The 27,302-nt window shown below is 41.4% G+C and overlaps 2 protein-coding genes across 2 annotated transcripts in view; one reads left to right on the plus strand and one right to left on the minus strand.

Moving 5' to 3' along the window:
* Positions 1-369, minus strand: part of IQCE (IQ motif containing E) — a 95,729-nt gene extending 95,360 nt beyond the window's left edge. The window contains exon 1 of the mRNA XM_089682595.1: positions 1-369. The gene's annotated coding sequence lies outside the window, so the exon portion shown is untranslated.
* BRAT1 (BRCA1 associated ATM activator 1) lies at positions 316-26,087 on the plus strand. Its single transcript, XM_089682594.1, has 14 exons — positions 316-427; positions 3,521-3,655; positions 4,279-4,433; positions 6,778-6,922; positions 10,083-10,452; positions 10,805-10,924; positions 11,352-11,443; positions 13,140-13,258; positions 13,341-13,527; positions 14,294-14,367; positions 14,521-14,614; positions 17,742-17,840; positions 20,916-21,106; positions 23,557-26,087. The coding sequence occupies exons 2-14, from the start codon at positions 3,529-3,531 to the stop codon at positions 24,241-24,243; spliced, it is 2,460 nt and encodes an 819-aa protein (XP_089538720.1). The 5' UTR covers positions 316-427; positions 3,521-3,528; the 3' UTR covers positions 24,244-26,087.
* Positions 26,088-27,302: the final 1,215 nt, after the last annotated feature.

The following is a 27,302-nucleotide window of genomic DNA, read 5'->3' on the forward strand; positions in this document are numbered from 1 at the left end:
CTTCCCCCCAGAGGGTGATCAGAGATGTGCCCCCACCCTGCACCCCACCATCCAGCAGTACACAGGCCGGACAATCTCAGGCTCCGGGCTGCTCAGTGAGTCCTTAGCAACAGAAACCAAGGAACGAAGAATCACATCCTTTACACCCGGAGACATTTCTCAGAGCACAGCACCTTGAGACACTCGCCGCCATACTTGGTTTGGGAAAAAAAGTACAGGCTACTACAGGCACGTGACACAACTCTCTCTCCCTATAGGCAGATGATGCTGAGGTGGGATGCGGGGAAATGTAGTGTACTAGACATCCTCTCAGCTCCTTCTTCCTAGTCCTGCGCTGTTCAAGCCTCCTTCTGGGAGTCCCAGGCCTCGTTGTGGTTTCTTGTGGGACGAGAAGAGAGTTGAGAGGATTGCTGTAGCTGAGCAGACGGTGAGCTCCCCGCGTGAGGTGTATATAGGGGGATGGAAGTGTTCAGTCCAGGAGAATAGTGGGCACACACAGCTCCTCGCTGAGGGGACAGGAATGGTGGAGCTCCCCCCTCACACTGCACTATGGGAGGGATGGACACCTTCATCTACAACAAGAGGCTCCAACCTGCGGCCCATTGCTTTTATCTGGCCCCCGAGGCACTGTCCCTCCCACTGCCAGCCACAGAGGGGCACTATTCCTCTGACACTAATCATGGGGCACTATTCCTCCCACTGACACCAATGATGGGGCACTATACCTCCCACTGACACCAATGATGGGAGACTCTTCTTCCCACTGACACCAATGATGGGAGACTCTTCTTCCCACTGACACCAATGATGGGAGACTCTTCTTCCCACTGATACCAATGATGGGAGACTCTTCTTCCCACTGACACCAATGATGAGGCACTATTCCTCCCACTGACACCAATGATGGAACACTATTCTTCCCACTGACACCAATGATGGGAGACTATTCTTCCCACTGATACCAATGATGGGAGACTCTTCTTCCCACTGACACCAATGATGAGGCACTATTCCTCCCACTGACACCAATGATGGAACACTATTCTTCCCACTGACACCAATGATGGGAGACTCTTCTTCCCACTGACACCAATGATGAGGCACTATTCCTCCCACTAATACCAATGATGGGGCACTATTCCTCCCACTGATACCAATGATGGGGCACTATTCCTCCCACTGATACCAATGATGGGGCACTAGTCCTCCCACTGACACCAATGATGGGGCACTAGTCCTCCCACTGACACCAATGATGGGGCACTAGTCCTCCCACTGACACCAATGATGGGGCACTAGTCCTCCCACTGACACCAATGATGGGGCACTAGTCCTCCCACTGACACCAATGATGGGGCACTATTCCTCCCACTGACACCAATGATGGGGCACTAGTCCTCCCATGACACCAGTGATGGGGCACTATTTCTCCCGTTGACACCAATGATGGGGCACTATTCCTCCCACTGTCACCAGTGATGGGGCACTATTCCTCCCACTGACACCAAAGATGGGACACTATTTCTCTGTTAGTGTATCTAAATCTGCTAGTACAACTAACACTCCCCTCCCACAGACTGACAATGCTGCTGTCCAAAGATGCCCCCTGTACTCCTTCATCTAGAGTGGGGGCGCTCTAATACAGGTGTGTTACTGGCCAGATCACCAGATGAAACCAGAGGAGAAGAAAGCCTAACAAAAGAAAACTAATACAGCCACCACATCTAATGATTGGTTAGCTGTAATATATCACACTCTTGGTTTTGTATTCAATACTGCTTTGATTTTGTAGTGATTTTCCCTCACTTCCTGTTTAGGGTATGGGACAGGAAGTGACAGGAAATCTCTCCTATGGGATACAGGTGGGAAAAAAAACACCTGGTTAATAATACTCCCTCGCTCTGTTCAAAATGAATAAAAAAAAAAGTTTTGCTTTTAGTTCTACTTTAAACTTGACCACTCCCAGTACGGACACTTTCACCCCCTTCCTGTCCAGGCCAGCTTTCAGCGCTGTCACACTTTGAATGACAATTGCGCGGTCATGCAACACTGTACCCATATTAATTTTTTAGCATTTTTGTGAGACAGATAAAACTTTATTTTGGTGGGATTTTTATTTTTTTTGCTATATAAATGAAAAAAGTCTAAACATTTTGGAAAAAAAAGTGTTTTTCTTATAAAATTTTGCAAATAAATAATCTTTCTTCATAAATTTTGGCCAAAATGTATTCCGCTATCTTTTTAGTAAAAAAAAAAAAATAACCCAAATTAGTTTATAACCAAAAATTATAATTTTTCAAAAACAATTTTGACATTTTTGTTTTATTTTTTTATATTATTTGTTTTTGTTTTTTTTACACACTGTCACCCTAGCAGTACAGTGTCACCATAGTAACAGTGTACTACTTGTTGGGGGTGATGAAGATTTTTTTTTTTTTTTTTTTACACCCATAAAGGCTGTAAAAGCAATCATTTCTTCTCTCTGGATGCATTCTTGCAGCCATTGAGAAATACTGTGTGAGCTGTGATTGGTCACAGCTTGTCACATGGTACAAAGCTGTTGTGAATAGCCTTGTACCATGTGACCTCTGTGATCATTCACAGATTTCACTAGTACTAAGCAATGATGTCAGAAGTGACATCTTGCTTATTACTATTATTGTGATCAGCGATTGGCCAATCAGTGATCACATGAATCGGGACCTCACACAGAGGTCCCATACAGCGATCGGTGTTCCACTTGTGTCCTGAGGACACAGCGGACACCGGATCGCGGTGCCGCGCGCTCCCAGAGAGTGCGCACAGGCAGGGAGGTCGTTTATGAACGTCCACCCGCTCCTGCAATGCTCCAGTCCGGCCGTTTATATAGATGGGCTGGACGGGAAGTGGTTAAAGTAAAACTAAAGGCAATGTTTTTTTTCCGTTTTGGGATAGATTGGAGAGGGATTAGAACCCCCGTCAGTTTTTATTGCTGCCTGTGCCCCTGTTAGGGAGATTCACCCTCTCTATTTGTCCTATTCACCATGAACACCAAGACTGAATATGAGTGAAAGAAAATCCCAAATTTTGGGTTGTCACCAGAACAGGAATAAAGGGGAAATCTTCCACTGGGGACACTAGTTCTGGTGACAACCAGTGATGCCCTCACATTGGAGGGATTTCCTCTCACTTCCTGTTTTGGCTATGGGACAGGAAGTGACAGGAAATCCTCCAAGAGGGGCACAGATGGTAAATAAAAACCTGACCGTGGTTATAACCCTCCCTTGCACTATTCAAAATGAAAATAAAACATTTTGCCTCTAGTTGTACTTTCTGACTGGCAGACTTGTCATAGATCACAGAGGAACTGTTGGTGATTGGTGTCTTTGTGAGCTCTGCCCTCATCACCATTCCTACATCTCACCTGGAGATCAGCTAAAGAAGCTTTTGAAGGAAGCGCCAACTAACATATGTAATGTGCACTGTGCCTAGAGTTCATATAACCGGCTTCATGTCTAATGCAGAGAAATGTTTCTTCCAGGATTGGTTATGGATGCCGAGTGTTCCCAGCTCCTCCCTCACGTCTGTGGAGTGTTGCTTGACAGCAGACAACTTGTAAAAGATGATTCCATCTATGAGAAACTGCTAGATTGGTTCAAGTCATTGCTTGGTGCTGGTAAGTGCCATCAACTTCAAGGTATATTCTCATGGGTATGCAAGGCTGTATACTGCCTGGATCAGTGTGTTTCTGTGGAGGGTATGGCTGGGCGTATTCGATTAGAGTGCGCAGCCTGTACAAATCTATGAGAGGCTCTGCAGCCGTCTGCATGTAATTGCACATGGAATGATTTCCTGCAGCATGAGCGACCCTGGACGCAAACAGTCTGTGCACAAAGCCATCAGCAAGAGAAATATTTGTTGCACTAAGAAGAAAAAAAAACCCCTGGCAGACCTCCATTTATTGACACATTGCGCATTATCTTTGCGCGTCCGGTGAGTGCGCATTTTATACATATCCTGCCTCTCACCAATTCTAATAAAGTGACGATTTTGGGAATATTGAAGTCACCTCTGAGCTCTTTTATTCATTGTGGACTGTTATCCTATGCATGAGCTATTTGTTATACATTTATCAGGACTACATTTTAAGCGCTGCACCTATTTTACCTTGTATGTCTTTTGAAAGGTTTATGGTTTCCTTTATTGTGCACAGCTGCTTTTATATTTAGCGCTCACTGAGTTCTCTTATCCTTTTATGGGGAAGATAATATGATTGGCTTATATATTTGTATTTTGTAGATCCTCCAGAAATGCTCCTGGAAGAGAATCCATGTCTTGTAGGACTTTTTCAGCAGGTTCTGAATATGGGAGATCCAGATCCCAGCCTCCTGGCTTTCTCTATGAGACTGGTGGGCATGTTTGCAGCGCAGGAAGGAGGATTTCAGTATCTGCAGGTGGGTACATATATGTTTGTCTGAAACAAATTCATTTATTGGGTTTTTAAAAAATATAACAGAACTTAAAATAGAAGTTCACCCAAAACGAACTAACTAAACATACTCGCAGCCACATGCTAAAACTAAACTATCTAGCCCTGTAAAGAAGAAATCACTATACATACCTTTTCTGAAGCTGATCCGGTCTGGTCTCCAGCAGCGGATGCTGTGTGCAGGAGAGAACCAACAACGGCTGCGAAATGCTCGGAAAGTTATGTTACCCTTAGACTTACTATGGGGCTTCTGTTGTCGGCTGCCTCTCCTGCACACACTGAAGGTGCCGCTGACAGCTCAGCGTGGGACCGGACCAAGCAGCTGCAGAAGAGGTGTGTATAGCGATTTCTTCTTTACAGGGCTAGATAGTTTAATTCTAGAATGTGACAGTGAATAGGTTTAGAGTTAGGTTTTGGGTAAACTTCTACTTTAAAGACAATAAAGGAAATACAAGCAGCCAATTTACATACATAAGAAGCATTCCGACAGTGTAGATAACCATATAATGACATACAGTAAAATAATTCCCAGCACATGTGCACATGTCAGCATATATAAATCTTTATTGGGAGAAAGTCAGAGATAACAATTAAGTGTTCTCTTGTAAGGTAAAAATACATCTGCAGACCTACATCTTGGGTCCGATGGAGTGCTGAGATGGGTATTTGTGTTTCTAGTTTCTATATTGTCACATCACAGATCTCCACAATAGTTGGATTTAAGTCATATAGGAGGAGGAGGAGTCATTAAGTCACACTTACACATGTAACAAGAAAGAATGAGGGGGGTGGTAATTAGATGGGGAAGGTAAGAAAAGTGGAAGGAACTCCTGGGAAAAAATGTAGTTGAGCTTCAAGCCCAGCAGTTGCCTATGACATTTTCATCCATTTGCCATAGGTCCACTAAACAATACCATATCTTCAGAAGTCTTGTAGTACATGTACGTAGACAGACCATGTGATCCTGTGGCCAGTGGCATACGAGCCTAACTTGGTTCATTTTCTAGTAATTTCAGCTGATAATATTTAGATAGTACAGAGACAATTGATTAGAATGATAGCTAAGTAACTAACATTTCTGATGGAGAGGCCTTCAGTGACTGTCCACATATTGGCTGTCTCTGGCCTCTATAGTTTCTGAGTTGTGGATTTGAAACATTTGTGCAATTAGTAAAGTGTTGGGTCATGTTAGAGCTAAATAAAAAATAATAATAATAGTTATGTTGTGTTTCTAATAAACATGAACTCTTTACCCCCTTCCTGTTCTGGGCAATTTTCAGCTTTCAGCGCTATCACACTTTGAATGACAATTACGCGGTCATGCAATACTGTACCCATTTTAATTTTTTACCATTTTTTTGAGACAGATAAAGCTTTATTTTAGTGGTATTTATTCACCGCTGGGATTTTTATTTTTTTTGCTATGTAAATGAAAAGTCCAAAAATTTTGAAAAAAAGTGTTTTTCTTATAAAATTTTGCAAATAAATAATCTTTCATCATAAATCTTGACCAAAATGTATTCCATTATATTTTTAGAAAAAAAAAAAAATAAGCCAAATTAGTTTATAACCAAAAATTATAATTTTTAAACATTTGTTTTACATTTTTATTTTATTTTTTTATATTATTATTTATGGGTTTTTTTGGGGTTTTTTTTACATACTGTCACCCTAGCAGTACAGTGTCACCATGGTGACACTGTACTACTTGTAGGGGGTGATGAAGATTTTTTTTTTTTTTAACAGCGATTGCTTTTACACCCATATAGGATGTAAAAGCAATCATTTCTCTTTCTCTCTGTCTGCATTCTTGCAGCCATTGAGAAATACTGAGTGATCTGTGATTGGTCACACCTTGTCACATGGTACAAGGCTGTTGTGAATAGCCTTGTACCATGTGACCTCTGTGATCATTCACAGATTTCACACGTAGTAAGCAATGATGTCACAAGTGACATCTTGCTTACTACTTTGCATGTGATCACTGATTGGCCAATCAGTGATCACATGATCGGGACCGAGGTCCCGTCCGACGATCGGTGTTTCACTGTGTCCGGAGGACACAGCGGGCACCGGATCGCGGTGCTGCACGCTCCCAGGGAGTGCGCACAGCTAGAAAAGGCGGGTGCTGTTTATGAACGGCAACCCGCCCCTGGAGTGCCACCGTCCTGCCGTTTATAAACAGCAGGCGAACGGCAAGTGGTTAATAAACAATTTCGTACTTGTAATTTTCTGATTGATCATCTTAGTGAATCACTGCTTTCTGTCCTCATGTTGAGTATCACCTCTGACACTGTCACTCCTTGCAGGCTAATGATGTTGTACAGGATATGTTTGGGGAATGGAGCTACAATAATGTAACATGGAAAGATGCGTCAGTTAGGAGAGCTTGGATACAAGGACTGCTCTGTATGGTACAGCACAAGCAGGCTCTTACCCTTCTACATCGGGGTGGTGAGTATACTAAAAGTTGTAAGTTTCTTCATGACATGTTTGCTGCTCAGGTCTTCATTTTAACCCAGCTCAGCAGTTTTGCAATCCTTAAAGCAAATCTGTCTCATACAGATAAAAAGCAAAGCAACCCATCTCAGGGTCTGCTAGTAGCACTTGTTTGCCACTCTGATCTGCAATGGTCTCTGAAAAACATGAACTTCTTGATCTGGGGAGCAATAATTAATTATTGTTATTATTACAGGTACTTATATAGTGCCGTCAATTTATGCAGCGCTGTACACAGGGGTGGACTGACAACTCATGGGGCCCCTGGGCTATAAGAGATAATAGGGCCCCCTCTGTCTCTGCCTACACTCAAGCCAAAGCCACACCCACACAACACCCCACCTACATATTGCAGCTGAGCTGCATTGAAAGGGCATTAAAAATTATTAAAAAAATAATGAAAAGGTCGTGGAGTCCCCCTCTATTCATACCAAGTCCTTCGGGTCTGGTATGGGTTTTGAGGGGAAACCCCACACCAAAATTTAAAAAAATGGCGTGGGGGTCTCCCCCTAGATCTATATCTGACCCTTATCTGAGCATGCAGCCAGGCAGATCAGGAAAGGGGTCAGGAACCATACCAGGCCACATGCCGTCAACATGGGGGTGTGCTTTAATGAGGACAAGGGCCTCTTCCCCACAACCCTGGCATGTGGTTGTGGGGGTCTGCAGGCAGGGGGCTTATTGGAATCTGGACGCTCCTGGATCCCGCCCCCCCCTCCCCATCCCACCCATGTGAATGAGTATGGGGTGCAAAGTACTGCTACCCATTCACAAAAAAAAATGTAGTGTGAAAATAGACAGGAGACAGCCTTTGACAAGTCCTTTATTAAAAGAAGAAAAATAAAAGAATGTTCCCGAAAGTAGATACAACGTCAATCACGATGCTTGCCGCTGCTACCCGAAAAAAAAAAGGCTCTTCTCCTGACGCTGGCTCCCAGCCGTCTAACTGCTTCGCTGGCTTGACCGTTCTTAAATAGGTAAGGGCCGGGGCCACCCAATGACATCACGTGTGTGTGGCCCCACCTCCTTGTGACATCATTGACCCAGCATGCCTCGGCTGATGATGCCACAAGGGGTGGGTTCACACGTGATGTCCCCGGTGGCCCCGCCCCTTACATATTTAAGAACTGTCAAGCCTACAGAGCAGTCAGACGGCTGGGAGCCAGCATAGGAAGCAGAGCCTTTTTTTTTTTTTTTTTCCAGGTAGCGGCGGGCATCTTGATTGACGTTGGATCTACTTCGGGGACATTCTTTTATTTTTCTTCTTTTAATAAAGGACTTGTCAAAGACTGTCTCCTGGTTTTTTTTTTTTTGTGAATGGGTACCGGTACCCCATACTCATTCACATAGGGGGGTGGGATTTGGGCTTCCAGATTCCGATAAGCCTCCCAACCGCAGACCCCCACAAGCACCGGCCAGGGTTGTGGGGAAGAGGCTCTTGTCCCCATCAACATGGGGACAAGGTGCTTTGGTGGGGGGGGAAGCCCCCTCTGCCCCAAAGCACCCCCCCCCCATGCTGAGGGCATGTGGCCTGGTATGTTTTAGGAGGGGACCCTCTCCTGACCTGCTGGGCTGCATGCTCGGATAAGGGTCTGGTAAGGATTTTGGGGGGACCCCCACACCATTTTGAAAAAAATATTGCTGTGGGGGTTCCCCTCAAAGGGCTTGGGATGGATGGAGGGGGGACCCCACGCCGATTTTTAAAATTATTTGCCGGCAATTCTTTCTTATACATTCAGTTGCCAGTGGGGAACCCCGCTGACAGCTGCAACATTGACACATTGTTTTCACTAATAAATACCGCATAACTTGACAAAATAACTCATGCCGTATTTTAGTAGTGTTTTTTGGTGAATTCAAACTTTTTCTTAAAAAATGCTATGCGTTATCCTACCACATACTCGGATGCGGTAAGATACCACTTAGTGAGTTGTGCCTCGTGAGCCTCTTACTGGGCCACCTACTGACCCCGGGCCCTCGGGCAATCCCGCCCCTGGCTGTACATATATATTGTACATTCACATCCCTTAAAGCTGTACTTGGTGCACAGGTGACTTCTTGCAAGTCCCGAACACTGTCCCTTGAAGTGGGGAGGTGTGCTTAGGACTATACAGCTTCTGACTTTCAGAAAGTCAGTATTTGCATAGGATCTCTGGAATGGGGGGGATCAGCAGGGAACAAGGGAGACATGCACTATAAAGCTGCAGAATCAGTTTGCTCTTTTATCAAAATGTGAATAGGATGCTTTACCCTTCTACAAGAAGTATGTTGTAATACTACCTGGCCCATACTAAGCTGAAATAATTCACATTTTCCAGCTGGCATTCATCTGGGAGGATTGTATACGATAAGAAAGAGGAGACGGCGTGGTTGTAGAGTTCTGAAAAATGGAGGTGGGGGGGTTGGGGGAGGGCATAGGGTTACATTGACTGGCAGGCATGCAGGGTAAAATGCAGGCAGTGTATCTAAAGGCAGTGCATAGAGTGGGGAAGGGTTAGACCCTCTGCCAAATTTTAATATGGTAAATGCATACTCTTTATATTCACTTCCTGCAATCAATGAAACAGCAGACTGGGAAAGGAAGAGCAAGCAGTGTCAGCAAAATAGTCTGCACCTCATTGTACAGTGCTGCAAGGCTAAAGCTGGCCATACATGTATAGATTTTAGTTTCAAAAATATTAATTTGATTTTCTAATCATTAGTGGGGTCAAATCTATGTTCGTTTTCGACAGCAGTGACGAGAAAATTCAAAGGGGCAGAAAGGAAAACTTTTCTCAAATGAATTTTTGACCTGTGTATGTGGTTATCATTCAGAAATTACATTCATTTTAAATTCGAATATTAAAAGCAAAAGACAATTTTCGAATGACATTCATCCATTCACCGAATTTTCAAAGTATTTTCATACGAATATTCTCGTCCGAAAATCTACACGTGTATGGCCAGCTTAACACTGAGAGCTTGCTGGCAGGATGAGAAATCAGATAGAAATGCTTATATGTGTACTACTTTATTGTTTACCTTATTAGCAGCCTCTAAACAGATGACTCAGACTTTCTACATATAATGTTTTCTATTATATGTCACTCAATATATCTTTTCTTTCTTCCTGTAGGGCTGACAGAAGTGATGTTAGGTCTTCTGACTGACTCCAGCCTGTTTGTTGCATCTGCTGCGAATGGCCTTGTAGCTCACGTTTTCCTTATGAGTGTGACCCTGGAAAGACAAGCAGACAACAGATGTATATCTGATTTACCAGACACGGCACAAACCATCTTCAGATATCTAGAGAAACTCCTCACCTCCGGTACTACCCATTTAGTGACACAGTCCTTAAAAGCTCTGACCGCCATCTTCAGGGGCTCCCCAGATACACTGATAGACATTCTTTGGCCAAGAATGTCAGAGCTGGTAAAATCTTTGCTGAATCATAAACCCGTCCTTGGGTCACCTCATCTGGAGGGTCTGCTGCTTACTTTGACCAGGTATTGACACCCATTTGTCACATAATCCTGAATCTTTATTGATCTCTTGACCCAAGCCAAGTGTTGGTACTCAGCAGCTTGGTTCCCAATCTCTCTACTGTTGTCATAACTGTTATTATTCAGTATCCTGGACATGTAAAGAATTGGCTTACCTTAAAGCGTCACCACTAGTGTGGTGATGGAGCATTCTCTCCATTGTGGTCTAGTGAAAAAGAACTAGTCCAACACTGCCATATTGCAGAAACACCATCTTTTTTTAAGATATAACCATAAATAAACTTTGATCTGTTTTGGTTTCACATCTCCCATATCTGGGAATTTGCTTAAAAACAATTCCTTATTTCTGTTATAGGTTCCCCATGTTCTACAGTGCTGACAGTGATCTGTGGATGGTGGTCAAATGTATTCTAAAAGAATTAAGTCCTCTTCAAGCTGGTTCACTAACTTTTGGGCTTCTAAACTTAAAGCAATGGTAAGTTAGTATATCTGTCAGGGGTCTTACTTTAAGGATAGTAGCCTTTTTTTTTTACAGTGTGCTGTTTTATGTGAATACACTGCATTTGTTATGATGGATAGCTAAAGGTTTTCACAAAAGCCTGGTAGATTGCTATGAGTTTCTAAAAAGCCACAAAGTCTTGAAAGGGTAAATTTTACATCTTCCAATTTAATAAATAAGTTTAATGAGAGTGCATCCTATAAGGTCACTTTGATCTTGTGGCATTAAAGACCTATTTAAAGGATAACTGATTATTTACCTCATTCAGGTGCCTTTTGAGAGGTTTAGAACATACTCTGAAATTCTGCACAGTTTTAAATGGCGCTGCCTTTGCCAAAGTTGACATTCAGTGCTGTATGACTTGCAGGATGTTTTATGCTTACTCTGGGTTTGTTCTTTTCAGTCCACAGGATGTCCGCCTGCAGTCTCTATGTGTACTGCTCCACCCACTGGACTGCATACTGAGCGTTTCAGAGGATAATTTTGGACAGCCAGGTATTCTGCGGTTCAGCACTAGAATTACTATAGAAATAGTTGGTCAGTTGGTCCAACAAATGTTCAGTGGGAAGTGACTGTTAGGACAAGTTGGAAATCTTGCTACAATTACTATTCCCTTCACATGGGTTTTCTGTCACAGTCTCTAAAACCATTCTACAACATTATGTTGTAGGATCCAGTGTGAATGGCTTACTTATCCCTTTGAAGCTTGCAAACCTAACAGGTTGTGGTCCCTCCAAGCGAAAAGAACATCCCGCTTTGAAAAAGTACAAGCAGACAGACACTTTATTGAAGAAGAGACATGCAATGTCTGTTCTGCAATAAAATACACTAACCTGCCTGCTCGCTGTCTTCTGCAGCATATAAACTGAGCTGTGCATGTGCAGCTCAGCTTGCATCACCGGCACAGTTTCTTTATGCCGGAATGACTGACTCCTGCACATGCACAGGAGTGATATCATTCTGAGCTGGCCCATGAGGATGTCAGAAAACCAGCACCCAGCAGAAGTTGCTGGCAAGAGACAGGGACAGTTGAAGGAAATGTAAGTTTAGCTTCACTTTAAAGCCTGATGCACACAGGTCGCCTGCATTTATGCCAAAGAAATTGATCTGGGAAGTATAAACGAACTTTATACTTCTCGGATCAATTGCTCCTGCATCTAGATGTGTTTATGCTCGTTGTAGCTTCAGAAAAACAGACTAAGTGGTCCTGGGATGTACACAATTCTTGTTTATCTAAATGGAGCTAGACTAAATGCACCTAGACACCTTAACATCTAGTTGTGAATTCAGCCATAGCAAAGGATTGCATGCTTCCAGATACGTTTATAAATGATCTCTAAAGGCATCTGGATGGATGGATTTTGACGCCCATGTGCACGGAGCCAAACTCTGGTATTTTATATTATATACCCAGTACCGTGATGTATATAATTGACTCAAGCACTCGCGTCCCAACTACCACTGTAAAATAGAGTTGGTATAGCAGTATTCTGTGCCAGCTCTGTTTTTAAAATAGCACCAAGTTTCTCTGGTTGCTGAAACCATTGGCATTCAGCCTCAAAGATCAGGCATGGCAGCTTCCATCTGTTGCTTCTGATGTGGGGCTTATATTATTTAATATTTTTGAAAACTCCTCACCACTCTCACTGTAATTTACACTGACATGCAGGACATATGTGTCAAAGTTTTTATGTCTCACAGGAGTAGAAACATCCAATAACTGCATACAACCAAATGCTTCAGGTATCTTGGTATAGTTTTTTTTTTTTTTTTCTTTCATCCTAGCTGGTCATTTTTTTTTTGGGTAACGGTTGGGGACATGCTTCACATAAAAAAAAAAAAAGACAGTTATCCGTTTGATGAGGTCTAAAAATGATTTAGCTTCTCCCATATTTGGCCTAAATAAGGTGGAACGATATCCATAGATGTGCAACTGTGTCTCTAAAACTGAAGTGTCACCTTCATTGTCTGTAGAATAAGGACCTGGCTCTGCTAATTTTATGATACTTGACAGACTAAAGCAGACTAAGGAACATCCGAGTTAGAATTTGAAAGAGCTTGTTATGGCCTACTAAGGATATCTCAAGGTCATGCCATTTCTTTGGCTTTCCTAAGATTTCCTATAACATCCATACAATATGTATTTTCATTAGTTACAGCATCTAGACATGTATATGCATTGGCTTTGTAGGTCTTCTAGATGAACCTGTGTGCGATCCAGTCCTTGTTGAGAGCCTCCTGTCTACAAAATCTTCATGTACTGGACTGTTGTGTCAGTGTCTGAGCCATCTAACAGATCTGAGTGAGAAGGTACGTTTTTTTTTTATTACAGCACACCCTGGAAATATGTGTAGTATGCCCTCTATTTACCTTCTGTAATATCTTTTATTAGGGCTGTCTTCCGACACAGATTCCCCATGACTCTGTTCTGAATTCTGTTGTGTCAGTGCTGAAGTTGTGCATCGGTCTGTCAGTGTGTGCGTCCCCTGAAGGGTCCCACTTCAGCAGGTTCTTAATAGGTTGTCTTCGAGTTCAAAGGTCAGCGCTGGATGCCATCGGAGCTCTTTCAGTTTGGCCATGTGAGCTAAATATTGCACAGTTATATAAAATACCAATGCACAGATTAAACATTACCAAAAACCTAAAATCTGGCAGGTTTATATGATGGTGGGTGGGGTTAAAGTGTACATAAAAGCATTTTTTTACATTTTGGATAGAGTAGGAAAGGATTAGGCCTTTTGTCAAGCTTTTATTGCTGTCTGTGTCCTCACTGAGGTGATTCACACCTCTATTTGTTCTGAGGACCATTGTCACCTTGACAGAAAATGAGGGAAAATACAAAAAGTTTGAGCTGCAGTGGCTGAGGGAGAGTTCTCCATTGGGCACAACTGTTCATTTGACAACTCTCAAAAGATAGGCGATCCATCCATTTTGGAGAGATTTCCTCTCATTTCCTGATGGGGCACCAGAACAGGAAGTAATGGGAAAACTCCATCTGTACAAAAACAGCAAAATATAATTTGACAGTGGTTTTGTCCCTTCTTTACTCTATTCAAATAAAAAAAAAAAACCTGTTGGCTTTACATACATTTTAATTCTTGCATGGGAGCCTGCTGTTAATTGCAAGGTAGCATTGTCAGCCTGCAAAGGAAGTGCTAATACCATCAGGAAATCCCTGTAAGAAACATGTCAATAGATTTACAATAAATGTTTGCTTAAGATAATTGTATACAGTAAAGCATGATGCCAATGATATTGAAAAATACATTTTCAGTTTTCATATGCTTTTAATCACCGTAAGAATATAATGCTGTAATGTTTCTGAAATTTGTCTCTGCATTGTAGTGAGGCAGGAAGGTTTGGAGAAAACACACAAAGTGCTCTGTGCATATTTGGAGAACCCAGAAACCGACCCAACGGTAAGAGCCATACACTTTTTTTTATTGTATTGCACAGAAACATACATATGTGCTGGAGTAAGGCACGCTGTGGTGACTGTATATTTTATGTGTTTTATCGCTGGAAGCCTTTCCAGACATGTCTCCTTTGATTCCCCTTTGTCCTCATTTTAGGTTCTGAAAAAAGCTTTCCAGGCCTCACTGAAGTGGCTTCAGGCTTCCTACACCTCTGCTGAGCACAAAGAAGAAAGCCACAGTTTTCTAGAAGGTTTGAAAACATGACATACAATGTTCCACAGTTTGCCATTCATGTTTATGTTTCTGTGGTCTGTGGATAACCAGAAGGGTGTCTTTTCTAAATTGTATTTCTACATGGGTCATACTGAATGAATCTCCCATCCTTGTGAAAGCAAAAAGCTCTGCCTAGAAATAGTCACAGCCGAGTAACTATCCTGGGATCATAGGAGAGAAGCAACATGAACCCAGAAATTAGTGTGAAAGAAATTCTTGTGGGATGAATCCACAGAAGATATGACAGAATAACATGGGTATAATTTCAGAACAGTGCATATCTCAATCCATATCTCCCCACACCAAACCTTAATTCAAGATCAGATTTTTTTTTTTTTAGATTTTGCTGGACAGGAATTACATAAGTATGCTACTTTATGCATTGATATAACTCTGATAAGTAAGTTAATCAAACATATTAGTAGAGACTGAGAGTTTCTTGCAAAGGATAGTTATCTCCTTTCTGACATAGTATAGCAAGGATTTTATAAGAGAGGTTGAGAAATTGTGAGCTGTCAGATTTTACTGCTATCTGGAGCTCGGCAGAGAGATTTTCTCACACTTTTTTGGTTTCACTAGACAGGAAGTGATGGGTACATCTCCTATGGGCAACACAGAACGAAATACATGTATATGTGTAGGCTAGACCCCCTTGTCAGATTATCCCTGTTGCTGATTTTCCCTCATTTTCTGTTTGGTAAAACATTTGGCAGAGGCACAGGAAAGGAGGGGAAATCTCTCTAACGGATTTCCCATAGCAGTAGAATGTTACAGAGGTGTTCTAACCCTTCCTCAATCTATACATTTAAATGTTCTTTGCTGGACTTACACTTTAAAAGCAACAGTTTAAGGTTAGAGATGTTTGAAAGTACTGAATTGAATGGGATTTTCAATACAAAAACACCAGGTTTTTAAATGAAATTCACCCTCTGAATGGGCTCTTCTCTCTTGAGTCGGCAGGAAATAATGTAGATTTTTTTAGCAGTTCAAACATATCTCTAAATAGTAACCAAATTAACAATCGTGATAAGAAGCGTATGTGATGAGTACGTTTCATCTTTCAGATGTTGAACAGCAATATCATCTCTGCCAACCCCCTAAATTGCAGACTTCAAATCAAAGTTTGAATCTGGACAGCAAGTGTTCCTGGGCCAATTCAAATAAAAACCGATGTACAACATATTATTTAAAAAACAGTACTAATATGAAATTAATACAAAGCCGTAATAGTTTTCTTTTCAGTTAATAGTGTGATTTGGGGGTAACAGATACCTCTCCACTTTAAAGAATATTGGACCGGCAGAGACAGATCCATGTGTATAGCCCAGAGCATGAGGCTGCTTACTTCATATTTAATTTCCCTGACCTATCACTTCACAGGATATAAAATCTTTGGTCTTGGAGGTGCTCCTGGTGGAACTTCTTGAGTTGGCATTCTGTGTGTGCCGTCTTCACCACCATTAAGGCAGTTTCTGGTAGCAGAGTGTAGAGCAAAGTACAATATTGGGTCAGTTCCCTCTGCAGCTTCACAAAATTATCATTATGGGGTTGATTTACTAAAGGCAAACAGACTATGCACTTTGCAAAAGCAGTTGCTCCAGAGCTTAGTAAATGAGCAGATGCTCTGCTGACTTTCATCATTCAATCATGTGCAGGTAAAAATGCTGTTATTTTTTATTTCCTTGCATGTGATTGGGTCTCTTTGCAAAGTGAAGCTTTACCTCATTTACTAAGCTCTGGAGCAACTGCACTTGCAGAGTGCACAGTCCTGTTTGCCTTTAGTAAATCAACCTCTATGTTTCTTCTTTGTTGATCTGATTTATCCGCTCTGTTTTCTAGTCATTTGACTCTACAATGTTTTTATGGAAGAGGAGTGTGAGACTCACCTGTGTTGCCAAATCCTTATGCTGTATTCCCCATTCTAATGTGCATTTGTTTTTTCTAAAAAATGTATTAAACTGGAATCAGACTATAAATATTTCATATTCACGATGAGAGTTATCTGAAAGGGAGTGATAGGGAGTGTCCAGGCTCCATACTTTATGTAGCTGGCTTGTTTTAAACTTGGCAGTTTCCCAAAAGTTCTAAGGTAGGGGTTTCCAAGTTGTAATGTCACAGAACAGACCTACAGTTAGGGTAAATAAGAAAAAGTATTATTATAGTATAGCAGGAGGGACTTGCAATATGATGTACCATAAACAAGTCCTGCAAATGGCATTCCTGCACAAATTAAGTACATGATAATCTACATACAAAAATAATTTACCCTTGACAGTGCAGGCTGCATCTATGGAAATGGAAATAGGAGTGACATAGGCTCAGAAGTGTTTATTGTGAGTGGAGAAGATTGTGGCTGCAGCTTGCTCTGGGCTTTGTAATCTCAGATCGGGGTCTGGAGCTTGAAGGGTTCATAGTGTCCAGGTCTTGCTGGAGAACTGCAGACCATGTGAGTGCACAGGTGTGCAGACTCATTATAGGCCAGGCCTAGCCATAGCTCAAAGCTCCCATTTGGAGACAGATCCTTTGTGTGGAGACAAGTGTGTGCTCCAGCCAGGAGAAGTGATTGACTCAGGAGACAGAACTCCATGTGGGAGACATTCCTTACCTGCAGGACTGGAAGAGTTGGGACAGTTGAGCAAGTCGGGGGGACTGAGGGAGCTGACTAGCAACTAGCAAGGCTGGGGGACTGGAGAAGATCTGCAAATCTATGAAGAGTGGGAGAGCCCGGGGTGCCAGGAGAACCCTATCAAGAAGGGAGGATTGGGTCCATGCAGCTAGGTTCTGTAACTAAAGCTGAGTGAGTCTGGGAGACCAAAGATGATATCATCGGTGCTGCTAACAAGAGAGCCAGCCAGCTTGGCAATTTTGTTGACTGTTCACTGTTGAAAATCCCGTGAGTAGGCAACTTTGTTGGTACTTTCCTTTTTGTTTTTAAATGAAATGGGCCAGAAAGCCCTTAAACTGCAGTTTAGACTGGCATGTCACATTACATACAAAGCTATACAACCATACCTTGATTGAGTGCTAACATAATAAACTAACCAGCTAATTGTGTATGACTATGCTGAACTTCAGGTTTTATTTAATATTTAATTTCTTTCTAGATCTTTGCCCCGTGCTGATGAAACGTTTGTGTAGTCCCTGTTGGGAGGTTCGAGATAGTACTCTAGAATTCATCACTCACCTTCTGAGCTTTGATAAAGGTATAGCACATCATAGACATGCAGTGTTGAAGGGATAGTTTAACCACTTGCTGACCTTCGTATGCATATATTAAGCCTGTCCGCAAGTGGTTATACCAAGCCATGAGACAAACTAAGAATATTTAAATCAATATGGAAGAGAGTTTACTGCCTATGGAAAAATGTATAGTTTTATTTTCATATTTTCTTTATCATTGTCCATACATTTTTTTAAAGTGGAACTTTATCCATAAAAGCTCGATAAGAATAATGTTTTTTAGCAAGGAACATACAGTACATTTCACATTAATAATTATGCTACCAAAATTAGTGTGTGCTGTAAATTGCCTCCAGTATTACTCCTCTTTCTTCTTGTTGAAGGCTGCCATTTTGCTGAAGCCCAGAGCCACTGAACAACCATAAGTCTTTAGATTGTTAGCAGATCAGCCTCTACACTGTCTGCACAATGCCGAGAGCAACTGAGCTTGTGCAGAGCAGGGTGAGATGGCGTATTGCTGGATTTTAAACAGTATAGGCACTTATTTTTACCCGCTTGCCGACCTTCCAGAGCACATAGTGGTACGTCACTGCCTGTTTCTGGGCTTGGGGCGCACGTGTCTGCCCCTGCCCGCCTACTCCTCTGTGATTTACCACATTGGGAGTTTGTCAACAGATCCTGGCCAATAATTCATGGCTGGGACCTGCTGATTGGCTGCGTCAACTCATAGCCTAGAGCCCTGTGTTGCTAAACAACACAGGGCTCTATACAGAAGGAACGAGTGCTTTGTTTCTTTTCCCTGCTAAGCAGAGATAAGAAACAAATTAATGTTTAGTGAAAAGCAGCACACAATGCACACATTAACACTTGTTAGGTACACAGTTAACCTCTTGACTGCTCTTAGAGGTTTCCCCTTCACGACAGTGTCATTAGTACAGTGACTATACACAGTTATTAGCACTGATCACTGTACTAGTGTCATTGGTGATGTCAGTCAGTCAGTGTCAGATTGCCCCTTGCACTATCACAGTCCCGCTAATAGTTGTACTAGTATTAAATAAATACAAATTCCAGTATGTATCTCATAGTTTGTAGATAGTATAACTTTCAGGCAAACCAATTAATATACACTTATTGGGATTTTTTTTACCAACAATATGTAACTACATTGTGGCCTAAATTTATGAAGAAATTTGATTTTTATATTTTTTATAATGAATATGTTTTACAGCAGAAAGTGGTTTTTTTTTTTGGTTTTTTTTAGTTTATGATTTTTTTTGTTTATATAATAAAAAAATTAAAAACCCAGTGGTGATCAAATACCACCAAAAGAAAGCTCTATTTGTGTGACAAAAATTATATAAATGTCGTTTGGGTACAGTGTTGCATGACCACGCAGTTGTCAGTTTAAATCAGCGTTTTTCAACCACTGTGCCGCGGCACACTAGTGTGCCGTGAGATATTGTCTGGTGTGCCGTGGGAAAAATTGCAATTTCATCCGTAACATGTGGCCTCGGCTCACAAATAGACCAATCATTAGAACAGCAATGGGCAAACTACGGCCCACGGGCCGTATACGGCCCGGCGGACCTTTTAATCCGGCCCGCGGAGCGTGATACTGTCAGGATGATCTGTCGCCCTCGACGTATCTGCGCATGTGCCGGATATCGCCGATCGGCTGCTAATGCCTGAAAGTGGCACATGCGCAGATACGTCGAGGGGGACAGATCCTCATAGGAGACAGATTTTCATGCTACACCGGAACGGCGAGAGGAACGCGCGGAGCAAAGGTAAGTGAATTGACACAGGGGGGGCTTGGGGACTTAATATGGGGGATGAATTAATATGGGGGATGAATTACTATAGGGGGGATGAATTACTATGGGGGATGAATTACTATATGGGGGATGAATTACTATATGGGGGATGAATTACTATGGGGGATGAATTACTATATGGGGGATGAATTACTATATGGGGGATGAATTACTATATGGGGGATGAATTACTATAGGGGGGATGAATTACTATATGGGGGGTGAATTACTATGGGGGATGAATTACTATGGGGGATGAATTACTATATGGGGGATGAATTACTATGGGGGATTAATTACTATATGGGGGATTAATTACTATATGGGGGATGAATTACTATGGGGGATGAATTACTATGGGGGATGAATTACTATGGGGGATGAATTACTATATGGGGGATGAATTACTATATGGGGGATGAATTACTATGGGGGATGAATTACTATATAGGGGATTAATTATTCGATTCCTGCCAGAATATCAGCTTTGTGTTCAGCCAAACAGGCCCAGGTTTCGCACTGAGTAAGTAAACAGAAATATGAACAATTATAAAATACTTTATTATTTCATAATAAAGTAATTATAAAATAATTTCTTTGTGTTTGATTCCTATTCAAGAGAATTACTTTATATATAGTCAATATAGGCACAGAGGTAAATTTTTTTAACATTTTCTAATGGTGGTGTGCCTCGTGATTTTTTTCATGAAAAAAGTGTGCCTTTGCACAAAAAAGGTTGAAAAACACTGGTTTAAATAGTGCAGTGCCGTTTAGCAAAAATGGCCTGAAAATGAAGGGGGTAAAATCTTCCGGAGCTTAAGTGATTAATGTTTCACATAGCTATACCTGCAAAAGGGGCCAGCCTGAAGTGGTCTAGCAGGAATTAATTTTGTGACTTAAGTTCTACTTCAGTATTTTACTTTTCAAAGTAAGGTTATGAAAGATTGTATAAAAACATTGTGCAGTCTTCTGTCCAGCCAGCAAGTGGAACCCAGTCTGCTTTCCACACATTCATCTCTTTCAGCTGTGTTGGAAGCAATCCATTTTCTTTTTTTATAGAATTCGAATAGGTCATTACAGCAGTAACTCTTCCCTTTTGTGCTTTGAGAATCCTTTTGTCATGTATAAAAAAAAAACATCATACAAAATTTAGGGAACATCAGGACACAGCAGAAACACTGTAAAGTTAAATGCAGCCTGCCTGTACAACATTGCAAGTGGTAATTTTGTTAACTTCATAGATTTCTTTCAAGATTCTGAGTTGTGGTGTCTGTTTTGTAGGACATGGAGATGTTCTTCAAGTTTTGGGTTCTCCTGGACTTCTGCAGCTGGCTGTAGACCTTCTCAAGGATCCAGAGAGTTATGTTCGAGCAAGTGCTGTGACCTGCATGGGACAAATTGCTAATGTTGCTTATGTTAAGCCCACATCTTCCTCCAGCAGTATCTTGTCCATGGAAGCTTTGAACAGAGAAGTATGTGTCTTTGGATTCTGGATATTATTTTACAATGACAATTATTTAACGTTTTTCTACAGTGTGTCTCTACAGTCTGGACACAGGCAAAATGCATATTGAGGAAAAAAACATATAGTTAATGATATTTCCTATGTGTCCAGACTTAAGGGACACGCTGAATAGTAAGTCTACATAAAAGCTGTGCTAACAACAATCAGGCTGAGGTCCCACGCATAACCTTTCAGCATCTTTCTAGGCCTTCTTGCGCCACTAAACATGAAACATGAAACATGCAAACAGTGAAATCTAGCGCTGAAGTTGTAGCTCCCCATTACAAATCTACAAGGTGCCATGTCTTTATGACCAATAGAAAACTTTGAATTGCAGGGCAGCAAGGTAGAGCTCCAACCTTGGAGTTTAAAGCATGTTTACATTGAACACTCTGGATCAAAGGAAGATCAACAGAGGTATGGTAACTTACCTAAATTCCTACTTCTGAAGTCTGCTCACTGATCTGCAGAAGTCAGTATGAGGGGGCCTGGTTTCTTTTGGGTCAGGGGTTATGCAGCATCATAGGACAGTCAGAGGAAAATGAAAACTCCTCCTACAAGATTAACTTGTGCTTGGCCAGATACTGAGAAAAGGCACAAAACTGCTCTAACTGCTGATGAGATAATGTATTTAGCAGTTTATATTTACTAAAATATTAGCACTTCCATGTTCTGTGTACTGTGGAGACCGGATATAGTGAATGCAAGGTCCTGGGTTTAGTAACACTTTTTAAAGCTTCTTTTTAAAGAATGCTGTATAATATTTATTTCAGTAATCCTATTTGAAACTATTTTTGTTAACTATCTATAGAAAGTAAATAGATTGAAAGGAAAAAAAAAAGTTGTTGCTACTGCTCAAGTGCTAAAATAAATTCCAACCCCAATAACTGTCACTTTTGCAATACTATTGATCCTGCTTGTAAATGTAAGAGGTACAGTATTAAAAAAAAAAAAAAAAAAAAAAAAAAAAAAGGAATTCAGGTAGCAATTGGAGCTAATATAAGTATTGCTCATGTGCAGTTGGCAAAAAAGTTTTTGATGAGGATAAGATTTTTAATTCATTACAATTAGTCATAACATTAGATGGCAATCCAAAGTTTTTGAATGCCTTCATTAAAAGTAACCAAATTCTAGAACAAAAATATATATTTGTGTGTGTGTGTGTGTGTGTGTATGTGTATATATATATGTGTGTGTGTGTATATATATATATATATATATATATATATATATATATATATATATATATATATATATATATATATATATATATATATATATAGGGGTCACTGGTAAAATTGTAAATATTGTGTTGTTTTTCTATAGATTCTTGATTTAAGTCCTTGTGCGACTTATCGTGCGATTTGACAATACCGAATTGCATGACGTGTCGCAAGCTTTTGTCGGCAGTGAAACCGTTCAAATTGGTGCAACTGCAACTCTGACTTCTTTTGAAATTTAGTTCCTACACTGTTTTTTTGCTGATTTTAGGTGCGACTTGCATTGACATCTCTGCAAGTGAAGTAACATGATTTCAATTGCACTCAGTGTGAACCAGGGCTAGTTGACCGAATCTGTGCAAAGGGGCCCCCGACCTTCTAATTCCTGACAGCTTCTGCCCATGTAACAGTGCTTGAGCCCAGCGAACAATCGCTACTTCAGGGCACTGTGTGATGTACCGCTTTTTCTAGGGTCTCACAAGGTGTGGGGAGAGGAGGGAGGGGGATTTACTTCAACACACAGAATATCTGCATAGTTAGTATCCAATCAGTTTCTGCACAGATGCTCCAGGTTCTGTCTGCAGCAGTCTTAGCAAATTCCCAGCATGTTATTTTGATGCCAGCTGTGGGGCAAAGTGACAGTGTCTCCAGATAAGTAATTCATCTTCCTAGGTTCAGCAATTCATCTTTCTATATTATCGCTTCTCAATGAATCAACATCATCACCTTTTGTCCAGTGAGCCTGATGCTGTAAAGCCAAACCAGAGTGGTGTTATCAATTAGCAGAGGCTGGAATGGCTTTCTAAAATGAGATGTTCTTCCATTGGTAATAGCAACCTCAGCTGGTAAAAAGTTTTTTTTTTTCTATAAATGACTTGCAGAGAATGTGATTAATATTTTTATAGTATAATAAACTGTCAGTGAATCCAGCAGAAACAGTTTTTTTGTCGGTGACTGTTCTCTAGATTTCCAGTGTTGACCACTTTTCAGTCTCTGTGTCTCCTTATTGGTCTCCACTGTCCTCCTCTACCCCTGCACTGCAGTCTCTACCCTTCTATGCACAAAGTCTGCTCGCTGACAAAACGACTACACTGAAAAACATGCTTATACTCCCATTATTCTGTTCATGAACTGCACACATTTACTCTAGTACTTCACTGAAAAAAACTCTTAAATTTACTTTTTTTTTCCTTGACAGAATCTGGTGCCAACCTTAATGGAAATTTTGTGCCAGGATACTGAAGGATTCCCCAGGAGGGCTGTGGTAAAGGTCTTCACTGACTGGCTAAAGAAAGGTCACATGGCAGAGATCCATGACACAGAGTTGCTTGTGGCTCGTGTGTTGGAAGTGACGCTCAGTGACTTGGATTGGGAGGTGAAGGTGAATGCGCTGAATCTGGCCAATGACTATATATCCAGGGCCCTTGCAATAGACAACTGTCAGAGGTGTCCATACACAGCAAGCTTACCGTGTAACAAAAGGATGCTCCCCATAGAAGATGCTTTGTTAAGATGTGAACATGCAGGCCTCTTCCAGTTTGTACTGAGCTGTCTGTGTGACTGTGACAGACCCGTGGCACTGAAAGCCTGTGAAATTCTGCTGTCTGTAAAGCCGTCCCTGTGTGAGGGAAGAGGGGTTCCCTCAGAGCTGCATAGGAGAGACTGGCTAGAATGTACACTGAAACACCTACACAGTGCAGCCCATGGGAACAAAGAGCTGGACACTAACTGGGTCACTAACATCTTGGAAAGAATGGATTTGGATGGTATGAAGTATTCCTTGTCAAAGAGTAGTGACTACCTCCAGGAATCCCCCCTGTCCCTCCTGCAGGACATCAGAGCCACTTTGTGTGGTGGAGAGGAGCAAGATGCCGACTGCTACTGAGAAAAGGGAATAGAACTGCTGTAAAACAGTATTGGACCTTACCAGGAATGTACTTGTGTTGCTCATGGTACCCAATCAGCTGTCATTTTTCAAGTTTAATCTGAAAGATGTTTTTTTTTTTTTTTTGCACTTTACAGTTTGCAACAGAACATTAAGGGCCCATTCACACATAAGGACTGCATTAAAGCAGTCCATTCAATATAATTGGGCTACCAATGTACCAAAATGAATGAAAAAAATGTGCATGACCCTTTAACAGAGCAACACAACACACAGTGTTTGCATTCCGGGGAATTCATAATGTGTCTATGACGCTCTTTAGAATTCCAATGAGCCTCCGCATGACCTGTCAATGCAGACAGCAGGTCCATGAATTTAGGACATCCATTAAGAACTGGAGTGTCTAAACGAACACTCCATGCTCAGCGCAACTGATCCCCCTTCTGCCGCTGCAGCTGTCACACAGACATTGCAGCGGCCGAGCATTGTAGCTGAGTGGGTGGAGTCTGATGGGGGTCTCAGAGGCACTAGTTCCCCATCAGGTCTGCTCCCCTTGTGTTTGACAGCAGGCAGTGGAAGCCTACAATATACAGCCTGCTGTCAATCACAAGGAGAGAGCAGCCCTTAGGCTGCATTCATACTTCAGAGTTTTGTAGCCTTGAAGCTCCAACTTAAAAAATAAATTGTTCTCTATGGTGCCTGTTCACACCTGATCGCATGAACAAGTACAATAAAGAACTGATTTTTTTTTCGGTTTTTTTTACGTTTGACCATTTTTGGAGCTGCAATCTACAAAACACTCAAGTGTGAATGCAGCCTAATGGGGAACTAGTCCTTCAGCTTCCCCCATCAGGCTTTGCCCACAGTCAGTGTCACTGGTTGCTAGGAGGCTGTCAGCTGTACATCCTTAAACAGTGACAGGTGGGGAGGGGAGGAGGTAGCATTGACAAAAATTGCACTTGCTACTAGGGCCCGAAACGTTTCAGCCGAAAACACCCCTTTTCGGCCTTCGGCTGAAATGAAAAAAAAAGCACAGAAACAGGTGCCGAATAAACCCCGCCGCCCACCTGCTGTCGACGCTGCCCCTCGCCGCTGCCACCACCAGAAGCCACTCGAACGATCCCAGCACTGGGCATAGAGATGAGTGAAGGAAAGATGGCCTCCACTCGTTTCTATGCCATTGGAGGACCGGAGCGAGGTCAATTCCGTTTCCGGGTTTGTTTTTTTTTTCTTGTTTTTTTTTTTAAGCACTAGATCAATGCTTTTTTTTTTTTTTTATGATCCAATGCTTTATTTTGCAGAGGAGAGATGTGGGGTCTTATTGACCCCATATCTCTCCATAAAGAGGACCTGTCAGTAATTATTTCTATCACAAGGGATGCATGCAGTTCTTGTGATAAGAATAAAAGTGATTACAAATTTTATTTTAAAGGGACAGTGCAAAAAAAAAATAAAAAAAAGTTTAAAGTGCCCCCCTCCCCCGTGCTTCCACGTAGTGGTGAATGCATACGTAGGCCATTCCCACATATGTAAATGGTGTTCAAACTACACACGTGAGGTATCGCCATGAACGTCAAGCAAGAGCAATAATTCTCGCACTGGACCTCCTCTTTAACTTTACACTGCTAACCTGTAGAAATGTTAAAGCATAGCCCATTGAGATTTTTAAGTACTGCAGTTTCACACCATTCCACGAGCGTGCGCAGTTTTAAAGTGTGACATGTTGGGTATCTATTTACTTGCCATAACATCCTCTTTCATATATTACAAAAAAATTGAGGTATATATTGTTTTTTTAATCAGTATTTTTTTCCAAATATATATATTCATTTTTAAAAACTGCACATTTCAGTTTTTGGCCAAGTGTATTCTGAATTTTCGGTTTCGGCACCAGAATTTTAATTTCGGTGCACCACTACTTGCTACACAGCCTGTCTCTGTACATCAGTTTACAGATGGTCTTAATTACCTTTGTAACAGTGCAATTTAGTAAAAGTGGCACTATTAAAACTACCAGAATCTGCCACTGGTGTTGGCAAAGAAGAATGCGTGAGAAGCCATTTTAAAGGGTCATACTGCCTGCAAATAATCCTTACGGTGTTATTCAAACCCCTATTGTGCTCTGCTTTACAATGCATTTGGGGATCAATTGACAGGTGCATTTTAGCATGCATTTCTACAACGCACAAGTGTGAAAGGGCCCTAGTGACAAAAGGCCCTTTATTTTGTTCTGTACAAAAGAGGAGTAGAAAAGAGCATGGGACTTTAAAGATGCTTTTGTACCCCAAGGAAAATAATATAAAAGACACAAATATATATAGCAATAAAAAATGTTATTGGAGAATATAAAATATATATAATGAACAGGACCCTCCCATAAAAACAATAGCATAGACTCCTCAATACAGTGACCTTCAAATACATGTTCCTTCATACATGTTGATGTATATAATATAAATTCATTATCTTAGATATTGATAGACAGAATCAGGAAGGTATAATGATAATGGTATCCAACACGTTTCACAAAATAGGCTTTTTCATGGTTTCAAGAGAAAGGAGAAGCCTATTCGGTGAAACGTGTTGGAATACCATCATTATACCTTCCTGATTCTGATGGATCAATTCTACCAAATTTCAGATGCTTTGTTCTGTGCTATAAAAAGATCCTGATTCTTCTCTAGGATTTACCTGTATACTTGGTTTCTGCATCTGAACTTCTAATAAAGGATGTAGAGAGGTGAGCACAGCACACTTCCACTTCCTAAGCATGGAGCAATAAAACACTAAAGTGTCATAAAAAACGTCATATCATTCCATCTTGAATAATCAGACTTCTCTGTAAAACTCAACAAAGTAGGAGGATACTGTGCCAGTGATTACAACCCCCCCCATCCCCGTTTGTATTTGAGTACAGTATTTTCTGGAGTATAGGACTACTTTTTATACTTAAAAATATACCCCAAAAATTGGGGGTCGTCTTATACGCGGGGTATAAAATGTGAACCTTAAGTTTGGGTCAAGCTGGCTGGATGTGTGGTAATACTGTACATACAGTA

This window comes from Staurois parvus, unplaced genomic scaffold, assembly GCF_062004578.1.
Source record: "Staurois parvus isolate SC_StPar_1 unplaced genomic scaffold, SC_StPar_1.0 ptg000018l, whole genome shotgun sequence".
Taxonomy (NCBI): domain Eukaryota; kingdom Metazoa; phylum Chordata; class Amphibia; order Anura; family Ranidae; genus Staurois; species Staurois parvus.

Coding starts and splice junctions, on each gene's coding strand:
- BRAT1 (XM_089682594.1), top strand. CDS start 3,529: ATGGATGCCGAGTGTTCCCAGCTCCTCCCTCACGTCTGTGGAGTGTTG. Junction 13,259..13,340: donor TAACAGATCTGAGTGAGAAG/GTACGTTTTTTT, acceptor ATCTTTTATTAG/GGCTGTCTTCCGACACAGAT. Junction 21,107..23,556: donor TGGAAGCTTTGAACAGAGAA/GTATGTGTCTTT, acceptor TTTCCTTGACAG/AATCTGGTGCCAACCTTAAT.